Consider the following 26227-nt stretch of genomic DNA (forward strand, 5'->3'; position numbering starts at 1 on the left):
ACGTAGGAGTCAATGGTGACTGCGCTGAATTCTGCGCACATCAATTATTGTTAAATTTATTTATTTAAATGGACATTAATAGCATTTTCAATTAAATGCCAATTAAAAGTCAATTATACAATTTGGAGTTGTATATGGAATTCGACTAGGTGCCACTTATAGAATTAGGCCCAAAGGGGCAAATTCTATAAACAGTGTCCAGATTGTAGGCAGCAGTAGGCATCCTACCACTGTGTAACCAGCCAATCAGGAAGCACATTAAAAACACCCAAACACCCCAAGGCAGGCTGCCTACATTGTAGGTGCTTTTGCAAGCCTAGGGAGGCATGTAGAGCCGCTTAAGCTCGCCCAAGGCTAAGTGTGGGTGTGGTTTCACCCGGACAAGGGTGGGGGAGTTCGTTTGGCAGCAGGAGAGGGAGGGTGGGCATATCTCCCGCTGCAGGGGTATGTGTTGTATGGCAGTAGGAGAGAATGGGCATATCTCCCCCTACTTGGGGGGGGGGGTGTTTCACTTGGCAGTGGGAGAGAGTGGGCATCTCTCCTGCTGCTGGAGGTGGGGAGGTTCACTTAGTAGTGGGAGGGAGTGGGCATCTCTACTGCTGCCGGGTGGGGGGAGGGTGTTGGTTGACAGCAGGAGAGATTGAACATTTCTCCCACTGTTATGTGTTTGGGTTGTTTTTTTTATTACGGGGGGTTTTCTGCGCATGCGCCCATCGCTATTACCAGTGATGGGCACATGCAAATTTAGCGAGTCTTCACTACTCTCCGCCAACCTCATTTACATGAGCATTTTGTGGAGACTGACTCGCTTTTTATAATTTGCTACCTGAATGGCAGGCGATAGCAGCCCGTTGTCTTTTAAAAAAGAAAAAAAAATTATTTATTTGAGAATCATTAACAAGTAATACACTTGGTTAGGCAAAACGAAAGGTAACAATACATAGGAAAATCAGATAAAGCAATAATTAATAATCTTATTAGACCCCCAACAATCCTGTGGGGGGGTGGAACCCCGAAACTTGGGAACTTAATTAACTTACAAGATAAAAAGAAAAGAAATGGCTTTAACAGAAACTACTCCTCTTTTTTCTCATTACATATTTCACCCTTTAAGTCCTTCTTCATATCCAGAAAGCTCCGAAGATGGTCTGGCACAAAGAAAGTATATTTTGCTCCTAAATATTTAATGGGGTACTTGCATGGGTATGCTAGTTGAAAAGTAGCCCCCAAATATTTCATTTTTTGCCTCATTGCTAGAAATATTTTCCTCCTATCTTGGGTAGTTTTGTTAACAACAGGGTAAATCTAAATCTGTTGTCCATAGAAAGGAGTTTGTGCATTCCGAAAATAAGATCCTGCTAAAAACAAATGAAATAAGCAAGGTTGCTCTCTCCTCAATTGTTATAGACTTTTCAAGGATTGCAAATATATTGCCCAGATCAAAAGGTTGATTTTGTGGATGTTGAATAACTTCTGGAGTCTCGCTCCCAATTTTCTTCACAGGACCAGGCAAATAGTAGATTTTGTTTAAGGGGAGGAATAGTCTCAGGAGCAAAACTCAATACTTCAAATAGATATTTCCTGAACATTTCTACTGAAGAAATCGCTGAAGATCTCTGGAAGTTTAATAATCCCAAGTTCAGTCTTCTATTATAGTTCTCCAATTGCTCTATTTTTTTTGTGAACCAACAGTTTATCTTTAATTACACTTTCAGATATAGATTTTAGAGCAGTTATTTCTTCACTGATGTTTACATACTTGGCTTCATTTTCTATTTTTAAATTTTCAGCAGTCTTTGTTAGAGTCTACCTTGCTTACCAATGTCATAGTTTCCTCTGCTGTCTTTTGAATAGTACTGTCCATTCTCTGGAGCGTCTTCCATACATCCAGCAAAATTACCTTCGAGGGGGGGAGGGGGGCTTGGGATGCCACCCATGGCCTCTAGTTGACTCTTTTTCCCTGCAGTTCCTTTCTCTGTCCTTCTTCCCTCTAGCAAATTAGAACCTACAACCACCTCAGTATCGGGGCCTTTCTGCAGCATAAACGAGGCGTCCGTGGGGGGTGGGGAGATACTACCGGGTCAGGAGGCGAGAGTGAAACTTCCGGCTCTGGCGTGGCATCCAAGTCCCGAGATGCCAATGCTTGCAAGCCCCACACTCCATTATCGGAGGAGTTCTGGCTGTAAAATCCAACGTAGTCTGGCGCATCAGTGTTGAAAGTCTGCTGGTGAGGGTCCCAGCCGGACTGCGCCTTTGCGCTTAGTATGCGGCATAATTTTTGAGGAAAAAAGATGTTGCATTAGCAGCAAACCAGTCCCATCGCCATCTTGGACACTCCCCCCCCTAAAGCCTGTCATTTTTAATGCGTTTTTTGAGAATCTAGACCTCAGTCATCATGATGATCAACTTATACAGGAAGCACTTTACATTCTGTTTGCCAATCAGCTTCTTTATTGTCTTCAAAAATAATGGAAGCGGTGGGGGTTGGGAAGAAAAGCACTCGAGCAGTATGGAGTAAGATTTTCTGTCAGGGGCAAGGCCAGATACCCAGTTTTGGGCAGGCCTGAACTCAAAGTGGATACACACAAGAACCCTGCCCCCACCCGGCCTATCTCCCTTCTTTCTCCCACAGGCTATTGTTGGAGGGGTCTTTAATTGCACTCCCCTAGCCCCTCAGTACCTTTTAAGTCCTTCAGTTCTTTGCCAGTAGCAAACAGTGACTCATACCTGATGTTTGTACTGGCCCTAAGCCTTCCCTTTGTTATAACTTGCTGGTCCCTTAAACAGGAATTTACATCAGAGGGAAGACTCAGAGCTGGCGTAGGCAGCTGATGAAGGACTGGAGGGAGGAGGTTGGGGGAGTGTAGTTAAAAGACCCCACCACTCCATTGGTTTGGGGGAGGGAGAAAAGCCAGGAGTGTTCAGCTGGCAGGGCTTGGGAATCCTTGCCAGTCACATCACAGTTGTTCTGCAGCTGGATGGACCTGAGTTCAAAGTGGGTGGGCCTGTGGCTTTGCTATGGCCTGGGCTGGTCTGGGCTATGCCATGGGTGAAGCATGTTTCACATACAAAAAAAGATTTTATAAAATTGCAGGACTCTATGTACACATAAGTGCATGTACAGAAAGTCTGCACATACTTTTAAGTGACTTGTGAGTAGACATTCCTGAAGGTGTAATTTAGGCAGAGCAGAGCTGGAATTACAATGTATAAATGCATTAGAAAAATTCTAGATGTGTTCATACATGATCTACACACAGATCTACACCTTTAGAGCATGTGCAATTTGTGGGTTGGCTGGATCTGGGAGCAGCACCCTACCAAGGGCTGTGAGAGCGGTGTGGCCATACAGGGCATATATGTGGAAGGGCTCAAACATGCTCTCAGCCCACCATCTTTTTCAATAGTGGTGGCAAAACAGGAGGAGCAAGGCAGTGGGCAAATTGCACAGAGTAAAACTATAGCTTGGTTGAGTCCGGTCAGGGTGCCTATTTTACGAGAGAACATAGATGGATGCCTATGTTGACTTTAGAAAATCAGCTTAAAATAAGCACCTTTGTACTTTTTACTTAGGCATCCTAATTATTGGCACTAATTGATCTGCTGAGTGTAAAAGTACTAAAAGTGGAGTTACTAATAACCGAGATAAGGGTTATAAAAGCTTGGTAGGGTAAATTTTGCAATTTTTATTTTTTAACATTTTGTGGGCTATAGGGTCAGTCGAATGAAGCTATGCAATTTCTTTTCACAACTTTAATGTTTTTCATGCTCTAGAAGACTCTAGAGTCTAAAAAATGCTGGTACCTAAAATTGGGTATATGATTTGTGGGCTTAATTACTTTTTTATTGATAAATGGTTCTTATTTTTTAAAAGATGTAATTACTCTTCCCCCTCCGTATTCGCGAATTCCGTATCTACGGATTCGCTTATTCGCGGTTTTAGATCAAAAAATACATTTTCATTTTTCAGGCTATTTTAAGCCCTGTAAGCCCCCCCTTAAGCGTAGTCTAGCGGGTTTTCGGGGCAGGAGTGAACTTCCCACGCTCCTCCCCATGCACATCGCTCACAGGAAATGGCTTGAGAGACTATGGGAGCTCAAGGCAACCATTTCCTGTGAGCGATGTGCATGGGGTAGGAGCGTAGGAAAATCGCTCCTGCCCCGAAAACCCGCTAGACCACCAGGTAAGGCTTAAGGGGGGCTTTCAGGGCTTAAAATAGCTGGGGGAAGTGGGGGTTAGGGGCAGAACCGGGCCAAATATTATTTGCAGTTTTTTAATATTCGCAGGCTGGCTCTGCCCCGAACCCCCATAAATACAGAGGGGGAAGTGTAGTCCATACTTGAAGCTGAAATTTTGTAGGATTATACAGTTGATAAACCTCTATCTCGTGTTATAAATACATTACATACCCAGTGACATAGTGAGGGTGAGAGGTGCCCAGGGCAGTGGTGCCCCTCCCCAGCTCCCCTGCTGTACACATATCCCGATTCCTTCCCCCATACCTCTTTAACTTCCCCGGCGTGAGCAGCATTACCAGCTTGTTGCCAGCGTCGGCTCTCCCTCTGATGTTGCTTCCTAGGCATGGGACCTGGAAGTGACGTCAGATGGAGCGCCAATGCTAGCGTGAGCAGCAGGTCAGAGCTGCACCTCTCACTGACGAAGAGCTAGAGGTACAGTGGGGGGGGGAGGGAAGTGAAGGCACGCGCGTGGTCATGGAGGAGTGGGAAGGAGCGGGGGCAGAGAAAAGGAGGGGAGCCGGTGTCCTACCAAAATGGAGCCCGGGGCGGACTGTCCCCCCCCCTTACTACACTACTGCACGTATACTTCTCTCTCTGTATTCGCTGTGATAGGGGATTAACAGACCCGCAAATACTGGAAAACCGCGAATTACTTTTTCATATGTTATTCGTTGTTTTCTATTAAAAACCATCGTGAATATGGTGAAACCGCAAATAACATGGTGGGAGACCTGGCCTGTTCCTCAAGGAGAGGCAAAACACAGTGAAGAAAGTGCTGGGAATCAGCCATTTTCTCTGTAAACGCTTGGAATCAGCGATTTCTCTATGCAAGCTGATGTAATTTGGGGGGGGAGGAACCAGCAAGCTAAAAACTGCGAATAATCGAAACCGCGATTGCTGAAACTGCGAATACAGAGGGAGAAGTGTACTCCATTTTTGGTAATCTTTTGCTCGATGGGTCACACACACATTTTTCATTGAAATTATTCTTTCTCTTTCTTGTTGCAGGTAAAGAACTTGTTTACCTCAATGGGTATGCTCTATTTTACCCTTGAACTAGACCAATTAGGTAAGGATCTTTGCTACGCATGAAATTCTTGTGTGTACATAAAGATATTGACAGATTCTCTTAGGCTTCCACAGCTAGTGTCATGGTACCTGAAGCTGTCTAGGTGAATGCCTGAATTTAGAATTGTCATGCCTGAATTTGCTTGACTAATTTCAACTGTTTTTCTGTGGCTTTCTTTAGGGTGATTCTAGATTTTATGTGGCTGTACTCAATCCAGATTGGTTGGTATCTGTACAATTACAGTTAATCTTTTGAAGGCCTTTAAGTGTTTAAGCTCACTGGACAGAGATCAACAACATTTCTTGCCTTCATGATTTTAAGTGTGATTGGATAGACACCAAATAATTTGGATCGTTAACCACTACATGAAAACCTACAAAAAGAATAACCATAAGGCATCACACTGAAAAAAGATGGCTAAAAAAAGATGACTAAAAAACATCAGTTATGCAACCAGCACTTAATACTTTATTCAGAGCCACCGTTCAATATAATCCAATATTGTGCTCTGAATTAATCAATTTAGACCTCAGCTGGTGCCGCTGCATACACCAAAGTTTATACAGTATATGCAGTCTAACACACCAAACTCTTCATCGGCCAATCAGAATCGTAGGCCACTCCCAGTGCTTCCCAGAATGCACTGGGAGATGGGCCTAAGATTCCGGTTGGCCCAGGTGCCTAAAGCCCCTCCTACAGGAGGGGCCTTAAGCGCCAGGGCCAATCAGGCCCTTAGGCCCATTCCTGGTGCATCCCACAATGCACCAGGAAGGGGAAAGCCTGCCATTCAGTGGAGGCGGGCATGCCGGCCGGAGGGAGTAAACATCCCTCTGGTCAGCCAACTAAAAAGGTACTTGTGGGGTCTGGGTGGATACAGTTCAAAATCCTAGCAGTTATACATAAATTATTTCATTCTCAAGGACCTAGTTATCTGAATAATTTAATAATTCCTCATGTTCCATCTCGCTCCCTTAGATCTTGGCAAAATAACAGATTTGTCATACCATCTGTACCAACTTTCTAGTTATCTGAGACTGGAACCCGATTTTAAAGCCTTTAAAAACATTGTAAAACTTGAGAACTTCTCCAGGAACAATAATCTTAGATTGTTTAATTTCCCTAGGGTTACTACGGTAACTCCTAGAGAAATGTTGAAACGTTACCTCTTGGAAATCTTGGAGCTTCCTGAGGCTTTATTACCTCCATTCACACAAGTTTATTATCTTCCAAGTAAGACGCAGGATAACCAACAAGGGACAAATCAGGAACCTATGAACATATCAACCTTATTGGAAACATTTGATAGAGAAGTAGCTGTTACAGCTACTTTATTACTGACTGTAGTAGCTCTTACTCTTTTGAGAATGTTTTACAAAAATAAGCAAAAAGAATTCCTAGGTTATAAGATACAAATGTTCCTAGATCTAGCAAGGTATACACAAAGGCGTAGAAGAGAATTTCTGTTATTAAAACCTGGTGTTTTGGTTTTAGGGGCTACCTTTTTTTCTTCGTCATCCGTGCAAGTGTGTAATTCAATATAAAACTCAGAAATTTGTCTTCTTTGAGCCTCACCAATTGACAACATTCCTGTCCCTATCTTGTCTGGAGAAGGACAGTGCTTAATGAAAATTAGATGCCCTAACCTTTTGTTAGCTAATTGATTCTTATAAGAAGTATTTTCTTTCTATCTCGCTCTTAATTCACATTTTGGATCCTTTGAGGACTTGAGAAGATTTAAGTTAGTTAATTATTTCTTATTTGCTTTGAAAGGATTGATGTATATAATACTGTTTTCTTTGTCTTGAATCTTCTTTCTGTAGAAGTTTAATCTTGAATGTATAAATTGAAAACTTATAAATAAAATTTTTTTAAAAACTAAAAAAAAACACATTGTTAAAATTCTTCTTTTACCAACAAACTTTTGCGAAGGACATTCCTCAGAATGACCACATTTATTAGAAGACTTTGAATGGTAGGCGTGGATAAAACTTGGAAGGCATGAAAGCAGTTTTTTAAAAAAATTTTAATTAATGATTATCTTTTATGAATAGTCTATGACTGTATCTTCTTTATTTTTATGGAGTTCCTTTCCTTTAAATGATTTTTATAATTGTAAACCCTTTAGAATTGTCAGAAGCTGTTAGTGGTATATCAATTTTTTTTTTAAAAACCATTAACATTATCTATCAAACATTTCCAGCTTCCTTCTCCGTGAACTGTTCTGTGTAACATCTTTTAACTGTTCAGAGATGGTTCACAGTAATGCATAAAGTTCTATTTCTTATTCTAGTACATTAGACATTCATACTAAACACCCAGTAGAGAGAAAGCCACATTAGCACTAGAAAGATGGCCTTTTTATATGGCTAAGTTCAAAACGTCTGCTGTCTGCTGTGGTCCATTTGGCAGACAGGGCAGAATCAGCACTTAACTGCAATCCAGGCTGTGAATTCATTCCAGAATGTTGATTTAAGAAATGCCCATGTCTTAAAGGACATTCTGAAGCAATCCTGGTTTTCCCCACTGCACCTGTAGCTTTGTAGCTGTTGTCATAGATCCAATAGGGTAGAACCGGCTTAGTTTATTATGAAATGGAGAGCTCTGATCACTGTTTATTAACAGCTGGGAATTAAACATGAATAACCTGCTGGCAGTTAAATTCTCTGCTTCACAGAAGAGGATGGGAATGTCACAAATGTAAGAGGGACTGTGAAGGGTGGCTATGAAGGTCCAGTTCCTTGATGTAGGTGAGGAAGGAGGAAGTGACATAAGGAAATGACTAATCATCATCCAGGGATCCAAAGAATGGAAGACTCCCAAAGCCATCAGTGATATAAATAAAGGGTGGGGGAGGGGAGAAAGGAGAGGGAGAAAATGTAAAATAGTGGCCTAGTGGCAGTGATGTTATTGACTCGTTCAGTTCCAAAAGGTTGCATATATTAATTGAATTATTATTTTGACGTTGCATATTCACCAATAAGAAATTTAAGTCAGACATCTGACCCAACCAGGTCTCCAGATGAATAACCCCGTCATGTATCCAATGCTGTAATATGGTTCTTTTAACAGTCAATAAGGCCATATAGATAAATCGCCTCTGTGGTGCCATGAGGCCCCGATCCACCAGCAACGTCTGGTCACTTAAGAGCAGCGTTTTATAATCCCACTCCAGATCTTTCTGCAAGACCAGTCGAAGCTGCACAAAAGAAGTGTTCCAAATGGTAAGTTTGGGACACTCCAAAAAGGAATGTAAGAGTGTCCCAGGGGCCCCTTTACATTTGCTACATAACGCGTCACCCCAGAGTCCTATACGCCCTATGCAAGACTTTGAACTGAGTTTCCTGCCAAGCCACGGACTTCACAAAAACATGCAAAGTATGAAAAAGCTCTCGAAAAGCTTCAGGCGTATAGTGAGCAGAGAGATCACGATTCCACGCGTCCCGCAGGTTAGAGAGGATTACCATGGATGTAGCAGAACAGGTCACCAATTATCAAGCGGAGAGAGAACCCGCAGAAGTTGGTATGTGAAAGAAGTACTCATCCAGGGGGCCACACAACCGCTCGGTCTCGTGCAGTGGAAGAAGACTCAAGAAATAATGCCGGGCCTGCAAGTAGGCAAAAAAATTGGTTGTTAGGAACTCCCCATCGTTCCTTGAATTGTGCAAAGGTGAAGAATGCTGGACTTCTCCAAATGCTCTGTATTTCTTGACTCATTTTGTAGCTGTTAGTGGAGAATGTACTTTTATCCTCCATACCTGCATTGATTCTGTGTATCCTATATCTGTATTTCGATGTTTGGGTTGTTCTCGTTCTCTTGTTGAATCCTTCCTGATAAAAATGATTTAAAAAAAAAAAAAAGAAATTTAAGTATATAAAATGCTGAGGAAATTTGGATGGTTTATTACCCTTGATGTGACAGCAACTTTGGCGTATTTTATATGGAAAAAAATGTATTTTTACTGATATGTAGTACTGTTCAGAGATCCTGTGGGCCATTGAAAGTACAGTGGTGCCTCACACAATGAACTTAATTCGTTCCAGGAGCAAGTTTGTTATGCGAAAAGTTCGTTATGTGAAACGCGTTTTCCCATAAGAATACATGTAAAAAAAAATAATTCGTTCTGCAGCATAAAATATGCTAAGATGACATAAAAAAGATAAATTTTTTGTTATTATTTTCATTTAGATACATCTAAAAACACACATTTTTTAAATTTAAAGACAGACTAAGTAGAGTCTCATAAAATCCCCATCAGTGCTCTCAAAGGCAGCGTTTTGATCAGCATCCCCACCTCATTTAAACGGGATTTCTATTGCCAAGTTTAGTTCAGTTACTTGGTGTATTTTTTTTTCCCCCTGTAAGAAATGGAACCGGAAATAATTCCTCCCTCCCCAGTCTAACATCCCTTGGCACACAGCGACGTCTGCATTGCTGGCCCCGCTCTTCAGTACGTCTAACCCTGATGGGCAGAAAGCACCCCCCTCATATCGTAGCCATTTCTGTACTCGCAGCAATCCCCCCCACCACTTACCTCGCCGCATGCACCCGACTACCGGGGATTAAGAGCCGTCTCTGCTGGAGCCGACGACTCCAGTGCTGTCCCTGCTACAAAAGCTTCAGCTTCCACAGGCGTTATTTCAGGAGATCAAGAGGGGGGAGGATGCTTCACCACATGAGGGGAACTGTTCTTTTTTTTTTTTTTTTTAGCATCGGGGAAGTAAACAGACTGCTGCAGGAAACAGGCCTCTCTTTTCCCCGACCTGTGTCTCCCAGTGCTCTCCCCTCCACAGCACCGCATCAGCCTGTCAAGCACCAAACAGTAACCTGGCCCCGGAGATCTAGGCGGAAGCGCCTGCCTCTCCAACCCCATCAAGAACTGCACAAAAACGGCGAGGCCTAACGGCCTCGTACCCCCGAATGCGGTCATCACTTATTCTACCCACCCCCACCACTCCGGTCACTACTTACAGGAAAAGCCCGTATGCGCATCTTGGTGTCCCTCCTGCTGCCCGTGCTTTTGCTGAGGTTCGACATGTTCGTCGGCTTTTGGAAGGGGGGGTGGGGAACAGGGAGGAGGAGGAGGCCGTGTACAACTCCGCGCGTCCTTTGTCGCGAGCAAAAGAGTAAACGTTGACTTAATTTACATAATAACTAAAAGAAAAAAAAAAAGAAAAGGGGGAACCGAAACCTAGGGAAGAAGAGGCGACGAGCAGAGAAACCGTCCTGGTTTGTTTTTGTGGAGCAGAGAGGGGGGGAAGGAGGGCTTCGCGAGGCTCCGGCCCGACCTTCACTCTTCTGTCGCTTGGCCCTCCCCCCCTCTCGCACTCTGCCCGCCTCCTGGTGTTCCGTCTTCCCCCTCTCGCTCGCCTTTCTTCCGCCGGACAGCGCGTGCAGCACCCGGGCGCTGCGCGAAGCAAGCGCAGATCCGCCCCCCCCCAACGCATCAGCAGTAGGCGCGGATGCAGCTCGGGCGACTTCGTTGTGTGAAACGAAGTTCGTTGTAGGGAGCAAGACATAAAGTTCGTTGTGTGAAGCGTTCGCTGTGCGAGGCGTTCGTTATGCGAGGCACCACTTGTACGTATTTATTTACTGGCTGACTCTTCTGAAATTCTTGTTTAAAACAGGAATCTCAGATGGGGAGCGAAAGAAACACTCCTCACTTACAAACAAAGGAAGTGTTTTCTTTTGATTTGGTCTCCTTATCTCCATTGGCTGTCTCAAAGTACCCAAAGTTTGATTCTGAATAAATTACAGTTATGAAGGCTTTTGATCCTATATGATTATTAAATAGGTTAATTATATTCTTCTCTGGACTGTAGAGATTTGTAGGTCAAAGTTGGGGGGGATGGATGGGTTAGGAATTGAGTGGGATTAGACAGAAGTCTGTGGGGTAATGGGAAAGAGGGTGACATCATTGAGGATACGTTGAAACCCTCAGCTCAGTGTTTAGTGCTGGCTAAGAAAACAAACAGAATGTTAGAAATGATCAGGAAAAGAATGGAAAACAAAGATGAGAATGTTATAATTCCTTTGTATCTCTCCATGGTTGCCACATCTCAAAAAAGATATAGCGGAATTAGAAAAGGTACAGAGAAGGGCAACGAAAATGATAAAAGGGATGGGATGTCTTCCCTATGAAGAAAGGCTAAAGCAGCTAGGACTTTTCAGCCTAGAAAAGAGATGGCTCAGGAGAGATATGGTAGAAGTCTATAAAATACTAAGTGGAGTGGAATGGGTAGACATGAATCACTTGTTTACTCTTTCTAAAAATACTAGGACTAGGGGCGCATGCAATGGAGCTACTAAGAAGTTAAAACAAACCGGAGAAAATATTTCTTCACTCAGTATGTGGTTAAATTCTGGAATATGTTGCCAGAGAATGTGGTGAAAGTAATTAACTTAGCAGGGTTTAAAAAAGGTTTAAAAATTTATAAGTAAAAAAATGAGGTATTGTATGGTTTTCTTGAATGTTTATCGCTGTGTTCAATAAGTAAGATTTAACATAAAACAGTATTCTCAGATTGAGAATAACTTGTATTTCAGACTTACAAACCATTGTGCTCCATGCAGTGGTGTACCTAATATATTTGATATCAAGGGTCGATCATTTTTTAACTCCCTCCTCCTCCTCCATATAAAAAAATTGTTTTTGGTAATAATCCACAAGTCACACAACAAAGGTGCACCTAGGAAAAACAGTGAGCACTGGAACATCAATATACCCATTGTAAAACTAAACAAGCCAAATTAATACAGATGGATCCTGCCCAGTCAATGCTAATAGAAAACCATGTCAATGTCATACACACAGAATACAGATACACCCTCGTCCAGTATGGAATAACTAATCACAAACTAATATGAAGACTGAACCGTCAAGAAGCCAGATTCTGCATACAATGCAACACCACATAAACAGTGATGTCTCCTAATACTGTGCAAAATAAAGATAACAGATATAAATTTGAAAAAAAAAAGACAAATACAACAACAATCACCACTGTACAAATTAACAAATAGAAATAAAACAAATAAATGAAAAACAAGAAAATACCATTTTATTGGTCTAATCCATTTTTCAATTAGCTTTCAGAGGCCAAAACCTCCTTTGCCAAGATATTTCTGTTATGGTATCCTGTCCTGACTTGAGGAAGGGGGTTTTGATCTCTGAAAGTTAGTAGTCCAATAAAAATAGAAACATTGAAAGATGATGGCAGATAAAGGCCAAATGACACATCCAGTCTATCCATCCACAGTATCCATTATTTCTTCCTCTCTCTAAGAGATCCCATTTCCATTTTCTATGTATAGTATAAATGTTTATCAATACTGCTACAATATTACCTTATTCTAAACTAAGCAACAGCAAAAACCTCTTTTTTCTACCTTTTGTCATTTCTGGTTTCTGCTTTAGAAACATAGAAACATGATGGCAGATAAAGACCAAATGGCCCATCTAGTCTGCCCCATCCACAGTAATCATTATCTCTTTCTCTCTCCAAGAGATCCCACATGCCTACCCCAGGCCCTCTTGAATTCAGACAGTCTCTGTATCCACCACCTCTTCTGGGAGACTGTTCCACCTTTTCCGTAAAAAAGTCACGCACCATTTTAGTAGCCATCCTCTGGACCAACTCCATCCTTTTTATATCTTTTTGAAGGTGTGGCCTCCAGAATTGTACACAATATTCTAAATGAGGTCTCACCAGAGTCTTATACAGAGGCATCAGTACCTCCTTTTTCCTACTGGCCATACCTTTCCCTATGCAACCTAGCATCCTTCTAGCTTTCATCGTCATCTGTTCAACCTGTTTGACCACCTTAAGATAGAAACATAGAAATATAGAAGATGACGGCAGATAAGGGCCATAGCCCATCAGGTCTGCCCACTCTACTGACCCACCCCCAAGTCTACTATCCTAGGGATCCCACTCCTGGTGACAGGTTCCCTTGGCTTAATCCTCTAAGGCACAGTTCTTCAATCGCCGTCCGTGGACCGGTGCCGGTCCGCAAAAAAATGTTGCCGGTCCGCGAAGGATTCGGGTCCCCAGCCACAGCAAAAAGTGCCGGCGTCAGCTGATGTGCAACTTCCTGTTGCCGTCGCTATGCCGACACTTCTGCCTTCCACTCCTGCCTTCCACTCCTGCCTTCCACCTCCTCTCCTGCCGCGTATGTCTCCGCACCTCCAGACAAGCAGGGGCAGCTTTGTGTGCTTTTAACTTTGGCACACAGCTGCCCCTAAGCAGTATTTTAGCCGCAGTTTCATGAGGCAGCCTCGGGGCCTTTGATAGGCCGGCCCACATCGCATCATCAAAGTGGGCCGGCCTACCAAAGGCCCCGAGGCTGCCTCATGAAACCATGGCTAAAATACTGCTTAGGGGCAGCTGTGTGCCGAAGTTAAAAGCACACAGAGCTGCCGCTAGCCTACATAAAGGAAACATTTGCTGGAGAGGGAAGGGAGTAGGGGTGCTCTTGGACAAGGGAGGGGAAAAGGCTACTGCTGACAGGGGAGAAGGGAAAGGGAAGGGACGAGAATTACTGTTTGATAAGGGGAGGAAGAAAGGGAGAAGGTACTGCTGGACAGGGGAGGAGGAACATTGGAAGGAAACAGCTGGCAGGGAGATTAGAGGAGGGGAAGGAGTCAGGATGGAATGGAGAGATCAGATGAGGGAAAGGGGAGAGACAGAGGAATGACAAAGTAGAAAGAGATTGATGCTGGGAAGGGGGTCAGATGAAAAATAAGGAAAGAGGGACAAAGATGCTAGATCTGGTGTAGGAGAGAGGGGCATAGAAAGAACGCAGATACCATATGGAAGGGGGAGGGGTAGAGGGCAGACAGTGGATGGAAGAGGCAGATGCTGGATTGAAGAGACAGAGGGCAGACGCTGGATGGAAGAGAGTGAAAAGAAGATGAAAGCAGAAACTAGAGACGACAAAAGGTAGAAAAAAATAATTTTATTTCTATCTTGTGATTAGAATATATCAGATTTAAAATATGTATCCTGCTAGAGCTAATGTTAGACATAACTGGGGAGTGCAAAGCCCAGGCAGTGCATCTTTAGCTTCCAGCTGGCTTAGGGCTCTCTCTGACCAGGAGGCAGTTGCCCTAGTTCCACTCCCCTAACACCATTCCTGCCATGTGTGACTGTGGTATTCTGTTAGCATGATATTTGTGTAGCATTCTGTAATAATTTGGCTTATTCAGTTTTCTTGATAGTAGAGGGGATATATGTGAAGGGGAGGGGAGACGGGGGTTTTGTTGATCCTTGCCCTATATTATTTATATTTATAAAATGACAATTGTACAGAATATTGTTTCTTTTTATACTTTAATAAAATATGTTCAATATAAAATCATAACTATTTGAGGCTTGTGCGGATGGGATCAGATGGTTAATGGGACCGAGCTCGCGGGGATGGGGCGGCAATGGGGTACTTAAAAATTTCAGTCTTATTAGTTTGCCGGTCTACAAAATAATTATTTTATTTCCGCCGGTCCATAGGTGTAAAAAGGTTGAAGAACACTGCTCTAAGGGATCCCACATGGGGATCCCATTTGCTCTTAAATTCTTGCACGCTGTTTGCCTTGATCACCTACACCGGGAGCTCGTTCCAAGGATTAACCACTCTCTCGGTGAAGAAATATTTCCTGGTGTCGCCATGAAATTTCCCGCCCATGAGTTTGAGCGGATGCCCTCTTGTGGCTGAGGGTCCTTTGAGAAAGAGAATCTCTTCTTCCATCTCGATACGGCCGCTAATATACTTAAACGTCTCGATCATGTCTCCTCTTTCCCTACGTTCCTCGAGTGAGTACAGCCGCAAATTTTTCAGCCTTTCCTCGTACGATAGATCCTTGGGCCCCAAGACCATCCTGGTGGCCATCCGTTGCACCGACTCTACTCTCAGCACATCTTTTCGGTAGTGTGGCTTCCAGAATTGCACACAGTATTCCAAATGAGGCCTCACCATGGTTCTGTATAATGGCATTATGACTTCAGGCTTCCGGCTTGAGGAAACTCCTGCGGATGCAACCTAACAACTGTCTTGCCTTAGATGAAGCCTTCTCCACTTGATCAGCAGTTTTCATGTCTGCACTGATGATCACTCCCAAGTCTCATTCTGTTAAAGTTCTAGCTAAGGTCTCACCATTCAAGGTGTAAGTTCTGCACGGATTTCTGCTGCCGAGGTGCATGATCTTGCATTTCTTAGCGTTGAAGCCCAGCTGCCAGGTCGAGGACCAGAGCTCCAACAAATGTAGGTCCTGTGTCATACTATCGGGTGAATTGCCATCTCTCACTATATTGCATAGTTTGGCATCGTCAGCGAATAACGTTACCTTACCTTGAAGCCCCTGAGTTAGGTCACCTATGAATATGTTGAAAAGGAGCGGGCCCAAAACTGAGCCCTGCGGTACTCCACTGGTCACCTCCGATGTTTTAGAGAGGGTACCGTTAACTACCACCCTCTGAAGATCATCACATACAATCACACCCAAGTCCCGCTCTTTCATCGTGCACATAAATTCTTTACCCCCTAAACTGTACCGTTCCCTCGGGTGTTTGCAGCCCAAATGCAGGACCTTGCATTTCTTAGCATTAAATTTTAGCTGCCATATTTCAGACTATTCTTCAAGCTTCGTCAGGTCTTTTTTTAGTGTTGTTCACACCATCCGGCATGTCTACTCTATTGCAGATTTTGGTATCATCCGCAAAGAGGCAAATCTTACCCGACAACAAATCTTCTTTCCATCCAGTGTTTGTCCTCTCTTTCCCTTCCATGCAGCATCTTCCTTATTTCTCTGCCCCCTTCCATCCACTGTCAACCCTCTCTCTCTGCCACTTCCATCCGATGTCTGCCTTCTCCCCCTTCCATATGGCATCTTCTCTCTTTCTGTGTTCCTTACATAAATTATCTATCCTGTGCCTCTTCTCTCCTTTACACATGATTCATTTCAGCTTCACTCCCTCTCCATTTTCTCTCTATCTCCTTCCATTCCCTCCCCCTATGCCCTGGCATCCCTTTCCTCTTCTCCCCTTCCATCTGTCCCTCCCCCTTCTGCATGCTTTGGCATCTCCTCTCCTTCTTTTCCCCTCCCTCCCACCCTCCTTTCACCCTGGTTTGGCATCTGTCTCCTTCCTTTCCCTTCTCCACATGCTCTGGAATCTTTCTCCTTTCCTTTCCTTACATTGCTCCCTCTCCCTCCCCTCCATGCTCTGGCATCTCCTCGCCTTCCCTTGTCTTCCTTCTCCCTGTCCCCCAGTTGGATGGCTTTCTTCCTTACCCCTCTTTCCCTCCTCCTTCCACTTAGGTGCAGCATTTCTCCTCCCTCCGGGTTGGGTACCTCTCTTTTATCATCGACAGTGGCAGCCTTCACAACTTGCTGCTCTTGGGGGCATGCAATGGAACTACTAGGAAGTTAAAACAAACCGGAGAAAATATTTCTTCACTCAGTATGGTCCCGCCTACTTCCTGGTTCTGCAAAGGCAGGACCCGGCAGAGAGGAAGGCTTGACACCGGCAGAACAGGGAGTTGTGAAGGCTGCCGCTGCTAGAAGGGGAAGACATTCTTGGACCCTGATGCCGGCCCTGGGAGCACCCACTTATGGGGCTGTACCAGGGGTGGACCATCCCCCTGCCCTCCTCTTGGTATGCCACTTGCTCTATGCGCTGCTTTTTGTTTTTTTTTAATTTTATAGAATTTCTTATATTTTTAATTGTTCAAGATATTTGAACAAAGTTTGTATCCCCTCAAAGACCAATTCTTTTTTCCAATTCACACTGGCATGAAGTCATAAAGCTGAATTGGTGACATAGTAAGTTACTATGGCAACTGAACAGAAACCAAGGGGACCCTAATCAAGAGCTGTGATAATACCACAGGACCAGCCTCCAAATGAAACCCCTCGGTTCACTTCCTTGAAATATGTGTGGCCATCTGATCTCAGAGGTAAGTAAGTAAGATCCTTGCATTAGAAGTGACTGATGCTACTTGTGAGTAAATGGGACATCGTCGCACTGTTAGAGCTGCATGGCTTACCTGTGTGCTGGTAATGTCAAATAGAAACATCTCTTTCAAAGCAGGTAGTTGAGATTCATCAGTGTATAATTTAAAAAAAATTACAGACAGCACCACAGCCAGAGTCAGCACTTTGTCCTTTTTTTTTTTTTTAATTAATTTTTTAGTAACCATCTGACCATCCTGAGGCATACTCCCAGTGATCCTCATGGACATTCATCGTCATTTGACCTACTTCTACTTATGACCTACTTTTGGGTCTTAGCATAGAGGCTGAGAACCACTGACATGGCAAATACAGCAAAAACAGTGGCAAAGCAAATGAGTGGGTTTTGTAAATGATCTCATCTTCAAATTGTTTAAACTTCTCACCTCAGAAAAGTTATTTCAAATAAGGAACCAAATCTTCCATTGGGTTGGTTTTGTTTTTTTTTAAAGATAGCATATGCAGACGTTTTTGGGTTTGTTGTGCTTTGTCATCCTCTGTCTGGCAGCTTGCCCAGGGGTGTATCTGGTATAACCATAAGCAGCGCACCGGAAATGTTTTCTGCTCAGACTTGATCTGGAAATTTACCTGTAGGGAGTTTTTCTTTCTCTAAAAATAACCTCTGGTGATATCACTATTGCAGTAGCTTGTCATTCAGGGATATTAAGTTTAAGAGTGTAAAGAAAGTCTAGTTCACTTCCTATCATGCCAGATGTTTACAGTCTGTTCCCAGATTTCATCATAGAACCCGTGGGACAAAGAACATTTTGGTTTACCACTTTGATTTCCATACAAAGTGGTATTCAGATAGAGAGAGAGAGAGAGAATAATTGTAAGAATATGAATAGTTTGGTAGTTCAAACTATGGGGCCCATGTAGCAAGTATCAGTGTGGCAAATACAACACAACCCATAGGAATTAATATTTAGCTCTTAAACTAAAAAGAAAACCCAAAAGAATAAACAAAGGAGCTCTTAAACTAACTTTTAGTTCATCTCAGTTATGTTTACAGTGCCATAGTCCTGAGGATCTCTGGTTTGACAGCCTCTTATAAACAACTTGCCCATTCAGTAAGGGCTTTAGATTTCTGATTTATAACATAGTCTTCCGCAGGCCTTTCTAGCTGGTGTGTATCCCTCACTGGAAAAGATATTTATCTGGCAGATGATCCTCCTCAGAGAGAAAAATCTACCAGTCAACAAGGTTTCAGTCAGTCCTGACACAAACATAGAAACATGATGGCAGAGAATGGCCAAATGGCCTAGTCTGATCATCCACTGTAACCATTATCTCTTCCTCTCTCTAACAGATCCCACATGCTTATCTCAGGCTTTCTTGAAATCAGACACAGTCTCTGTCTCCACCATCTTTACCAGGAGACTGTTCCACGCATCAACCACCCTTTCTGTAAAAAAAAAAAAAAAAAAGTTTCCTTAGATTACTCCTGAGCCTATCACCTCTTAACTTCATCCTATGCCCTCTATTCCAGAGCTTCCTTTCAAATGAAAGAGACTTGATTCGTGCATTTATGCCACATAGGTATTTAAACATCTCTATCATATCTCCCCTCTCCCACCTTTCCTCCAAAGTATACAGATTGTGATCTTTAAGTCTGTCCCCATATGCCTTATGACAAAGACCACGCATCATTGTAGTAACCTTCCTCTGGACCGACTCCATCAGTCACATGAATATATCAAGATCCTAAGGAACAGTGAAAAACATCTTGGCTGTCTTATTTGTTTGCACTTTCTTTCTCCTTTTTGCCCAGTGGTCTCTGCCATTTCCCCTTCCCCAGATGGCATTCCCAGGCAGCTTTAAGGAACCTTCATTGGTCTGAAAGCTGGAAGGGCACCTCATATAAAATGTCCCCTCAGTGCTGCTCATTAAGTGATAGGGGGTTGCCAAAGTAGTGATAGCTATCTTTTCTACCTCCCAGAACAGGTAGTATACCTAGTCTGACTATCTCTAATGGATAATATCATCCAAACCCAAATCCTTCACTCTGTATTACTACAGTCTGCACCATTGGAAACAGCCTTGAATATCTTGAAAAATATAGGAAACACGAAATAATAGCAGATAAAAATCTGTTAGCCATGCTGGAGTGGAGGAGTAGCCTAATGGTTTAGTGCAGTGGGCCAAGAACTTGAGCCCAGATACAGGCTATTAACAACTTGGCACAGCGGCCTACACATCCGGGGGCCGGCAATGCTGGAGCAGCAGTTGGGCCGGAAGGCACTCCTTTAGGGGAGCCTATAAGATTATATAAGTTGACTGCTGAAGATGACATTCAGGACAGCACCTTAGCACCCTACTCCCCGCCACACACGGGTATATTTTGGTATATTAATGGCCTGTGTCTGGGCTCCCAGCTGCTGTAAGAGTGTTTGCTGTGCCTGGTGGTCCGCTTGCCACAAGTCCACTTGGGTCCTCTGGGCCCTCCTGTCTTGGAAGTGGTAGGCCCCTGCAGTTGGGCCTCTAAGTATGCCTCAGCTACCCCAACCGCTTGACCCAGTACAGTAATATTCTGTTTTAGTAGCCAGTTCTTTAAGGTTACTGGCACTGCCTCTAGAAACTGCTCCCGGACCAGTTCACTCATAACTGCTTGCATGTTATGAGCATGTGGAGCCATCCAGCGCTCACACTTAACTCTACATTGCCCCAGGTACAAAAGCGTAAGACAGTGAGCCCACTAGGGACAAAGTTCCTGTTTATAATATGTAAACCACTTTGGTTGTACCACAGAAAGGTGGCATATCAAATCTATCTCCCTTTATTTAAAGTTCCTCTGTGTTTAAACTGCATTTCAAAGTTTAAAATATTGATATTATTTCAGAATTCTACTGTTACTTGTTGCATATAATGAAATCCTTCATGAATAGTTTGATAGATGCCAAGAAGTGCCTAGTCACTATTACACTGCCAAACTCCTCTCCTTCTTGAGAAATGTATGACTTTTTTTCCCCAGGTACAGGGAAGACAGTGATCAGGAGGAAGTGAGTGAGTAATGAGGGGCGTTGTGAAGGAGTAAGAGAGGCACACCTCCTGTGACATCTGCATCTAGCTCAGCCTTCATATAGGAGCTTTATGCTTACTTATCTTTATTCCTAGAGAACGGAGACCAGCTTCAAGAAGTCCTGTCTGAATTGACCATGGGAACAACTGTACCAATTGTATTTGTGAAACAGAAGCAGATAGGAGACTATGACAACATATTAAAGGTAGGACGGACAAATGTTCGCCTTTCTTTATCAGAAATCACTTTGCGCAAAATGTTTATTAAGGAGCTGTTTTTCAGTTTATTTTATAGGAAATACCTTAGTGGATATAATAAACTATACATTGTAAATAAGAAGGCTGTACAGCACAGTCAGATCAGCGGAGTAGATGAATAATGCTTTTGTAATTTTTTATAAAATATGCTCCTCATGCATCAACGAGGAATGTACTTTTTAACAGTACTGTGGCAGTGTTAATGGACAGCATTTTGTGACCTTACTTAAGTTCAGTGTGTATGGAACCCTTTCAGTAGAAATTGTCTTATCTGATTTAAGTGCAGTAAGTCATTATTTCTCAGAAAGCACAGTCCACTACACCTAATAATTTACCCCCCTTTTACAAAACCGTGAAAGCGATTTTTAGTGCTGGGAGCGTTGGGAGTAGCACGGAGCATTCATTGCGCCAGCCTGTGCTAAAAAACGCTTTTGCGGTATTGTAAAAAAATAAAAAAGGGGGGGGGTTAGAGCATTCTCTTCAATAAATAATGCAGATATTATCAGAAAATTGTCATCTCCGGTTTTTTTTTGTGTGATAAAACCAATATAGCATGTCGCGTTTTGTAAGAATTTTAATGAATATAGAAGAAGTCCTATATGATTTCCACCTTCTAGAAATTTCAGATTTTAATTTTGTAGGTTGGCCAGCTTTTATGGAATTCACCAAACTTTGTGAAAGACCTTTCATTTTATATAAGGAAAGTGTTTTTAGTCATGTTGTAGTCTGTGCTCTTTTTGGTGCTGGAGAGAGCTGAATCCTTAATTATTTTGGGAGCAAATGAAAGACATTGCATTTTCTTCCCCTTTTTGGGGGCTTTCACATCTATCAGAACTGGGGCTGGGATGAGCTTTCATTTACGAGTCCCTGTGGGAATTTTCTCCCTTTTTTTATAATCCCTCTCAATTTAGGGAGTTAGCCTTTGGTGGACCTGAACCTATCCACGTTTGGCTCAGGTCTACCCTGCAGTGGTGCAGTTTTGATATAGCTGGAAGGAATCTCCAATGGACCTGAACCTATCCACATTTGGCTCAGGTCCACTCTGCAGTGTTACAGTTTTGATATAGCTAGAAGGAATCTCCAAACTAGGCCAGCTGAAGAAACCGGCAGACTGCCATAACCCTCCTTGCAGCAGTCAGTAGAAGCATTCCCAGCCACCAATGCTGCCACCTCATGCATGCTCAGTTCTCGTTTGTGAATTGAGCATGCTCAGCGAGCTGACATCAATGACTTTGGAAGGTTGCCACAGACTGCTGTGAGGGGTGTTATGGTGGGCTGCCAGTGTTTTCAGATGGCGGGGCTCGGGGATTCCAACCAGCTTTGGTACACAATTTTTAAGTGGAGTGAGGAGAAATGGGTGGTTTGGGGTGGAGAGGAAATGTATCATGGCCACCCAAATTTTGCTGTCTGACTATGCCACTGTTTCACCCAGTAATTTTCCTCAGCTGGGAATTGTACATCAGGGCTCTTTCTGAAACCCTGCAGTCATGGGCTCTGAATCTGGTCTCTTGTTAGCATCATTTGGCAACTGACTGGGGCTCTGTCACCCAGGAGCTATGACTGCTGCCTCTGCAGTGGAGAAGAAGACCTGAAGAACTGATATAGAAACATAGAAACATGATGGCAGATAAAGGCCAAATGGCCCATCCAGTCTGCCAATCTGCAGTAACCATTATCTCTTCCTCTCTCTAAGAGATCTCACGTGCCTATCTCAAGCTTTCTTGAATTCAGACACAATCTCTTTCTCCACCACCTCTTCTGGGAAACTGTTCCACACATCTACCACCCTTTCTGTAAAAAAGTATTTCCTTAGATTACTCCTGAGCCTATCACCTCTTAACGTTATCTAATGCCCTCTCGTTTCAGAGCTTTCTTTCAAGTGAAAGTGACTCAACTCATGCTCATTTATTTCATGTAGGTATTTAAACGTTTCTCTCGTATCTTCCCTCTCCCGCCTTTCCTCCAAAGTATACATATTGAGATCTTTAAGTCTGTCCCTATACACCTTATGATGAAGACCATGCACCATTTTAGTAGCCTTCCTCTGGACCGACTACATTCTTTTTATATCTTTTTGAAGGTGCGGTCTCCAGAATTGTACACAATATTCTAAATGAGGTCTCACCAGAATCTTATACGGGGACTTCAATATCTCCTTTTTCCTACTGGCCATACCTCTTTTATGCACCCTAGAATCTTTCTAGCTTTCGTTATCACATTTTCAACCTGTTTGGCCACCTTAAGATCATCACATAGTTTCAAGTTTATTAGCATTTGATGAATCGCTTATACAATATTTCTAAGCGATGTACAAGTTAAAAACCGCCAGGTGGTGGTCTCACATATATATTATACAAATTACCGTATTTTCTCGCATATAACGCGCGTGTTATATGTGGTTTTTACGTACCGTGCATACCCTTGCGTGGTATACGCGTGAGCGCGTTGTACAAATTTTTTTTTACATAGTTCCCCCCCCCGACGTCCAATTCACCCCCCTCGCAGGACCGCTCGCACGCACCCGCACCCCCACCCCGAAGGACCGCTCGCACCCCCACAGCCTCCCGACCCCCCCCCCCATCATGTAGAAGCTCCTACCGGTGTCCTGCTGCTTCCTCTTGGCGGTCCCGACACCCGACACGATCGGGGCAAGAGGGAGCTCAAGCCCTCTTGCCCCAGCCAACCGCGGCATCCCCGACACGATCGGGGCAAGAGGGAGCTCAAGCTTTCTTGTCCCCCAACTCCCCGACACGATCGGGGCAAAAGGGAGCCCAAGCCCTCTTGCACCGCCGACTCCCCAACTCCCCGACAATATCGGGCCAGGAGGGAGCCCAAGTCCTCCTGGCCCTGGCGACCCCCCCCCCCCGCTAGTTGTTCGGGGCCAGGAGGGAGCCCAAACCCTCCTGGCAACGGCGACCCCCTACCCCCACCCTGCACTACATTAAGGGCAGGAGGGATCCCAGGCCCTCCTGCCTTCGACGCAAACCCCCCTCCCCCCAACGACCGCCCCCCCCAAGAACCTCCGACCGCCCCCCCAGCCGACCCGCGACCCCCCTGGCCGACCCCCACGACACCCTCACCCTCCTTCCCCGTACCTTTGTGTAGTTGGCCGGACAGACGGGAGTCAAACTCGCCTGTCCGGCAGGCAGCCAACGACGGAATGAGGCCGGATTGGCCCATCCGTCCCAAAGCTCCTCCTACTGGTGGGGCCTAAGGCGCCTGGGCCAATCAGAATAGGCCCGGGAGCCTTAGGTCCCACCTGGGGGCGGGGCCTGAGGCACATGGGCCCGGGGCCTGAGGCACATGGGCCCAACCCGACCATGTGCCCAAGGCCCCGCCCCCAGGAGGGACCTAAGGCTCCCGGGCCTATTCTGATTGGTCCAGGCGCCTTAGGCCCCACCAGTAGGCGGAGCTTTGGGACGGATGGGCCAATCCGGCCTCATTCCGTCGTTGGCTGCCTGCCGGACAGGCGGGTTTGGCTCCCATCTGTCCGGCCAACTACACAAAGGTACGGGGAAGGGGGGTGGGGGGGTCGTGGGGATCGGCCAGGGGAGTCGCGGGTCGGCTGGGGGGGCGGTCGGAGGTTCTTGGGGGCGGTCGTTGGGGGGAGGGGGGTTTGCGTCGAGGGCAGGAGGGCCTGGGATCCCTCCTGCCCGTAATGTAGTGCGGGATGGGGGTAGGGGGTCGCCGTGGCCAGGAGGGTTTGGGCTCCCTCCTGGCCCGAACAACTAGCGGGGGGGGGGGGGTCTCCAGGGCCAGGAGGACTTGGGCTCCCTCCTGGCCCGATATTGTCGGAGAGTTGGGGAATCGGCGGGGCAAAAGGGCTTGGGCTCCTTTTTGCCCCGATCGTGTCGGGGAGTCGGGGGGGCAAGAGGGCTTGAGCTCCCTCTTGCCCCGATCGTTTCGGGGGTGCCGCGGTTGGCTGGGGCAAGAGGGCTTGAGCTCCCTCTTGCCCCGATCGTGTCGGGGAGTCAGGACCGCCAAGAGGAAGCAGCAGGACACCGGTAGGAGCTTCTACATGATGGGGGGGTCGGGAGGCTGTGGGGGTGCGAGTGGTCCTTCAGGGTGGGGGTGCGGGTGCGGGTGGGAGTGCGTGCGAGCGGTCCTTCGGGGTGGGGGTGCGAGCGGTCCTGGGGGGGGTGAATCAGACGTTGGGGGGGGCATCAGGCTTTCAGGGTGGGAACAGGACTTCAAGGGGGAGAGGAGAGTCGGGGCGGGCGAAAGGAGAGTCGGGGTGGCCAAAGGAGAGTCGGGACGGGCGAAAGGAGAGTCGGGCAGCATGCGCGGTATACGGGTGTGCGCTGTATATACAAATTTCTGTACATAAATTTGTGTTTTTCGCGCGCTATACCCGTGTGCGCATTTTACACGGGTGCGCGTTATCTACGTGAAAATACGGTAATCATAAAACAAACAATTGACATTTAAACAATAGGGATAGAGACAAATATGAATACGTAGGAAAGGAGGGAAAAGTTACAATCTCTTTATCTGTTGAAAATTAACATAAAAGGAAAAACACAATAGGGAATGAAGGGGATTGGAAAATGTGATAGTCTTTACTAAATGTAAAGGGATTGGTATGAGACGTGCTATGTATCAAAGGCGTCTTGAAACAAAAAGGTTTTTAAAATTTTCTTAAAAGATAGAAGGTCTTTTTCAATTCTGATATAGTTTGGTATGGAGTTCCATAGTGTAGGGGCCATAACGGAAAATATATAATTTCTTCTTGTGCTGATAATTTTCAATGAGGGAATTGATAAAAGGTTTGAAGAGGATGAAAGCAATGAACGTGAGGTGTTGTGTGGAATAATCATTTTTGATATGAATTGTGGTTCATTGAAAATTAATGTTTTAAATACTAGAAATATAATTTTAAATGTAATTCGGTGGGAAATGGGAAGCCAAGTCCTGCTCTTCTGTCGTGCACATAAGTTTTTCACCCCCTAAACTGTATCGTTTCCTTGGGTTTTTGCTGCCCAAATGCATGACCTTGCATTTCTTCGCATTAAATGTTAGCTGCTAAATTTCAGACCATTCTTCAAGCTTCACCAGGTCTTTCTTCATGTTGTTCACACCATCCGGGGTGTCATTCTATTGCAGATTTTGGTATCATCTGCAAAGAGGCAAATCTTACCCGACAGCCCTTCAGCAATATCGGTCACAAAAAGTTAAAAAGAACAGGCCCAAGAACATAACCTTGAAGCACACCACTGGTAACATCCCTTTCTTCAGAGCGATCTCCATTGACCACTACCCTCTGTCGCCTTCCACTCAACCAGTTCTTGATCCAGCCTGTCACTTTGGGACCCATCCCGAGGGCACTCAGTTTAATTATTAGACATCTGTGTGGAACACTGTTAAAAAGGCTTTGCTAAAATCTATATACACCACATCTATATCCATACAGCCCAACCAACCAACTTCCCAAATTCTGAGCGTTATTTTGCCACTGTAGCTGAAAAGAATGTTCATATATTTCATCAAGTGCCAGTTTGCAGAAATGAAATTTTATATTTTGACGTTGTTTCAGATCATTGATTTGAACCCTATCCACGTCATCCTTTTTCCTGGTTGGGCTGAGAACTTTTCAGCACGCCTCATACCTTCCTTATCTAGTTTCAACTGCTAATGTCACCACA

At 44.6% G+C, this 26227-nt stretch overlaps 1 protein-coding gene across 7 annotated transcripts in view; it reads left to right on the forward strand.

The window, feature by feature from the left end:
* Positions 1-26227, forward strand: part of TXNRD1 (thioredoxin reductase 1) — a 119139-nt gene that overhangs the window by 35716 nt on the left and 57196 nt on the right. For 5 of the 7 annotated variants that reach the window (XM_033951472.1, XM_033951470.1, XM_033951475.1 and 2 more), the window contains 2 exons: positions 5247-5307; positions 20424-20533. In XM_033951472.1, the coding sequence (XP_033807363.1) occupies positions 5247-5307; positions 20424-20533 (171 nt within the window). Of the gene's footprint in view, positions 1-5246; positions 5308-6798; positions 6831-20423; positions 20534-26227 lie in introns of all 7 variants that reach the window. The other 2 variants (XM_033951474.1, XM_033951476.1) reach the window with 1 other exon arrangement.

Source organism: Geotrypetes seraphini, chromosome 7 (assembly GCF_902459505.1).
Source record: "Geotrypetes seraphini chromosome 7, aGeoSer1.1, whole genome shotgun sequence".
Taxonomy (NCBI): Eukaryota; Metazoa; Chordata; class Amphibia; order Gymnophiona; family Dermophiidae; genus Geotrypetes; species Geotrypetes seraphini.